At 41.1% G+C, this 3,925-nt stretch overlaps 1 protein-coding gene across 1 annotated transcript; it reads left to right on the top strand.

Moving 5' to 3' along the window:
* Nucleotides 1-2,103: 2,103 nt before the first annotated feature.
* On the top strand, nucleotides 2,104-3,191 carry LOC140861429 (uncharacterized). The gene is made up of 3 exons (XM_073264448.1): nucleotides 2,104-2,283; nucleotides 2,539-3,076; nucleotides 3,184-3,191. The coding sequence occupies exons 1-3, from the start codon at nucleotides 2,104-2,106 to the stop codon at nucleotides 3,189-3,191; spliced, it is 726 nt and encodes a 241-aa protein (XP_073120549.1).
* The last annotated feature ends 734 nt before the right edge of the window (nucleotides 3,192-3,925 follow it).

The following is a 3,925-nucleotide window of genomic DNA, read 5'->3' as shown; positions in this document are numbered from 1 at the left end:
TGAACTTCTACAACCTAGGTCACTCACAACATAGCCCCCAAACGTCTAAACAAAAAGGGTTGTTCTCCCTGCTGAAATCAAAGTTGGCTCAAGATGAATGCATAACAAAACATAAAACATAAGCCACATAACAAAACTCAATGAATCAACAAAATACAAGTTCCACATGCTAGAACAAGTATTGATGCAATATGTGATTTTTAAGGGAAACTCGAGAACCAACTATCCTGAGTATGCTATCCCGCTAACGATGACTGCTTTTACCTTTCAATGCAGCAGTTCCAACTCTGGATAAGCTACAATAAAAGATTGTTTCAAAGACTATACAATCTAATAACAACTACGGTTCAAGGTAAATCTCTTTACCGTTCTTCGTCCAATCTCTTGACGATCAAATGCTGTTAACACCGGGCTTGACAAACGCCAAACGAATCTGTTCAGATACAAATAGAATATCAACAACGACGATCAATACACAAGCCAAAGATCAACAACTCAAAATGGTTCAAATCTCCAAAAACTCAAACCGGCGGCATAACGGCTATAACTGAACCAACTGGAAACGCAGACAGTAGTTCAATATTGATATCAACCCAAATCAATACTAATACAACAATAACAAGGCAATTCCAACAAATCTCAAAACCTCATTTTTCAAAAATGGCTTTCAAAAATCATAAAAATTCCGAACGTTGCTCTATTTCAAAACCGGCAGATAATAAACGCTCATAACTCTGTCAAGAACAACATACTCGAATCTCAAACGATTCTAACAACATTCGAAAAATAGAATGTATTCGATCGTTGAAAAACTTACGATAGAACGAAGTTCTCGCAGCCGTGATCGCTAATCTGCCTTCAGAAATAAATTCTAACGGACGGATCGTGCTCGGGGAGAAATCTGAAAGCTTGGGAATCATTGGAGGCGGCTTCAATGGAGTCTAGGCATGATGGGGAATAGATGGAGTGAAAAAGATTATTCAACACTTGCTTTAATATCTAACAAATCCAATATTTGCGTTTTAGTCCCTGAAAAATCCAAATTTGCAAAATAGACCCTGATCAAAATCAAGTTGGCTCTTGAACTCTGTAATCTCCGATTAACTCAAATAAACTCATTTAAGATAAAAAAAAAAAAAAAAAGGGGCGTTACAGACCCTGTACAAACCTCCGTGTCTGGGTCCGTGTGCCATCGGGTTTGAGCCATTTTGCAAAGACCCAAGCACGAATGTGTGCACGGAGTTCATGTATATTTTTTAAAAAAATTATTCTTGTTTGGTTTTTTGCCTTGTCGTGTTGTAGATTACCACCGGGGTCTCCACAATTGAAGACTCACGAAGGGAACTATCCAGTGCACAATTTAGAGCTTGCAGCAATCGTGTTTGCGCTAAAGATTTGATGTCATTATTTGTATGGCGAGAGGTTCGAGATCTTTTCGGACCACAAGAGTTTGAAATACTTGTTCACTCAGGAAGAGCTGAACATGCGACAACGTCGATGATTAGATCTTCTCAAAATTATGATTGCGAGATTAAGTACCATTTAGATACTTCTAACCCGATGGCAGATGCACTTAGCCGGAAATTGAGTATCAGTGCTCTCAGTATTAGTGCAAGGGCTAGTATCATTAGAGAACTTTGTTCTTCAGGGTTTTTGTTTCGACATAAGAAAGGACAACAGGGAATCCGAGTCTCCTCAGTGCTAACTGAGACATCCTTGTTCACTCGTATCCGAGAGGTTTAGTTTTCTGATTCCAAGACGCAGAAGTTAGCAAGACTTGTTCAGGGAGACAACACGTCCGAATTTCACTTTAAGGTAGACGGATTGTTGTGTTTGTCTGGCAGAGTCGTGGTACCTTATGACTAAGCCCTGCGAGACGAAGTTCTATCTCAGGCACATCGTAGTAGATTCGTCGTGCACCCAGGCACTGCCAAGATGTATAAGGATCTCCGTACCAGATTCTAGAGGAAAGGTATGAAGCATAGTGTGTATCAGTTTGTCTCTCGTTACCTTGTTTGCCAGCAGGTTAAGGTATAGCATCATCGACCAGGTGTTCTGATGCATAGTTTGGAGATTTCAGAATGAAAGTTAGAACATATGACGATGGATTTTGTCACCCACTTGCCAATGACCTCCAGACAGTGTGATGATATTTGGGTTGTGGTGGACAGATTGTCCAAGTCTGCTCATTTTCTCTCGTACAATCGCGAGTTAAGTTTTGATCGCATGGCGAGATTTTATAATCAGGATATTGTGAGTTTGCATAGAGTGACGTTGAGCATTGTAAGTGATAGAGATCCGAGGTTCACCTCACGTTTTTGGGGTAGTTTTCAGCGAGCCTTGGGTACTACCTTGATTCTCAACACAGCGTATCACCCAGAGACAGACGGTCAGTTTGAAAGGACTATTCGAACATTGGAAGATATGTTGAGAACTTCAGTAATGGACTTTGGATTATCCTGGCATGATCTTTTGTCGTTGATAGAGTTTTCCTACAACAATAGTTATCATCGCAGCATTGGCATGGTACCGTTTGAGGCTCTTTATGGTCGCCGTTGTCGAACACCCTTATTCTGGAATGAAGTAGGGGAGAGACAGGTTGAGAGGCCGGAACTGATTCAGCAAATTGTGGATAAATTTGAGTTGATCAAGAAGAGGATCAAGAATTCACAGGATAGACAGGCAAGTTACGTCAACACCAAACATAGACCTTTTCATTTTGAGAAAGGGGAACATGTCTTCTTGAGAGTTTCACCTTTTAGGAAGGTGATGAGGTTTGGTCTCAAGGGAAAGCTAGAGCCGAGATTCATTGGTCCATTCGAGATCTTGGAGAAAGTAGCGGATGTGGCCTATCGTTTGGCGTTACCGCCGTATATTTTCGGTATTCATAACGTGTTCCACGTGTCACTTCTTTGTCAATACGTGGTAGATAAGTCGCACATTCTGCATCCGAAGGAGGTTCAGATGGAGCCTGATTTGTCATACATGGAGAGACCGCTCAGAATTCTTGACAGGAAAGACAAAGTGCTTCGAAATAAGCGCATTCCTCTGGTAATTGTTCAGTGGCAGCGTCGAGGTAATTAGGAAGCAACTTGGGAGTTGGAGAGTCATATGCGTTCTGAGCATCCGGAGTTATTATGATTATATTATATTTCAGTAGTTCCATTGTACTTGTAATTGCAGTATTGTAATAAAGTTGATTTAGTATCTTTTTTTGTTATCCTAGTCCGAATTTTGAGGACGAAATTTTCTAAGTGGTGGAGAATGTAGTAGTCCGTATCCAAACTACAAGTAATCCACTCACCTAATTACTTATAGATAGTCAAAACATGATTAAGGAATCATCAATTGGACTTAGGAAGCTGAGAATTGAGTTTAGAATGTCCGGAAGAAGGACCCAATAAATTTGATAGCTCGGCAAGATCGAACGGTCCGATCAGGTAGGGACAGTTGTCCAGAGTGATGTCATCATAGATGACATAAGCAGTGATGCCTTAGATGGGACATCGGACACTTCGATGGTGATCGGACGCTCCGAAGGTGATCGGACGGTCCGATCTTCGTCTATAAATAGGCAGCCGAGAGCTCATTTTTCACTCGCTCATTCCTCTCTTCCCTCTCATTTTTAGCTTCTTATAGTCGGTTTTTAGGGCTTTTATAGGCGTTCTACTGGACGGACGGTAGTAGCGGAGTGCTACGGAGGCAGTATGATGTGATCTTGGATAGCTCTCGAAGTTAATCAAGCAATGAAGAAATGGGATTTGCGAGAGTTGTCACAAGAATCAATAAATAGGGGATGAAACAAGTTGCTCGAAGAGGCGTGTCAAGGATTTGTGAAGTGTCGAGAGGTGTCTAAAAACATTCCATTGAGATTAGAAGGATTTGGGATTCATGGCAACCAAGTTGGAGAGCATGAGAATCAAGT

The sequence above is a fragment of the Henckelia pumila genome, chromosome 4 (assembly GCF_033568475.1).
Source record: "Henckelia pumila isolate YLH828 chromosome 4, ASM3356847v2, whole genome shotgun sequence".
Taxonomy (NCBI): domain Eukaryota; kingdom Viridiplantae; phylum Streptophyta; class Magnoliopsida; order Lamiales; family Gesneriaceae; genus Henckelia; species Henckelia pumila.
This window is presented reverse-complemented; position numbering and strand designations above follow the sequence as displayed.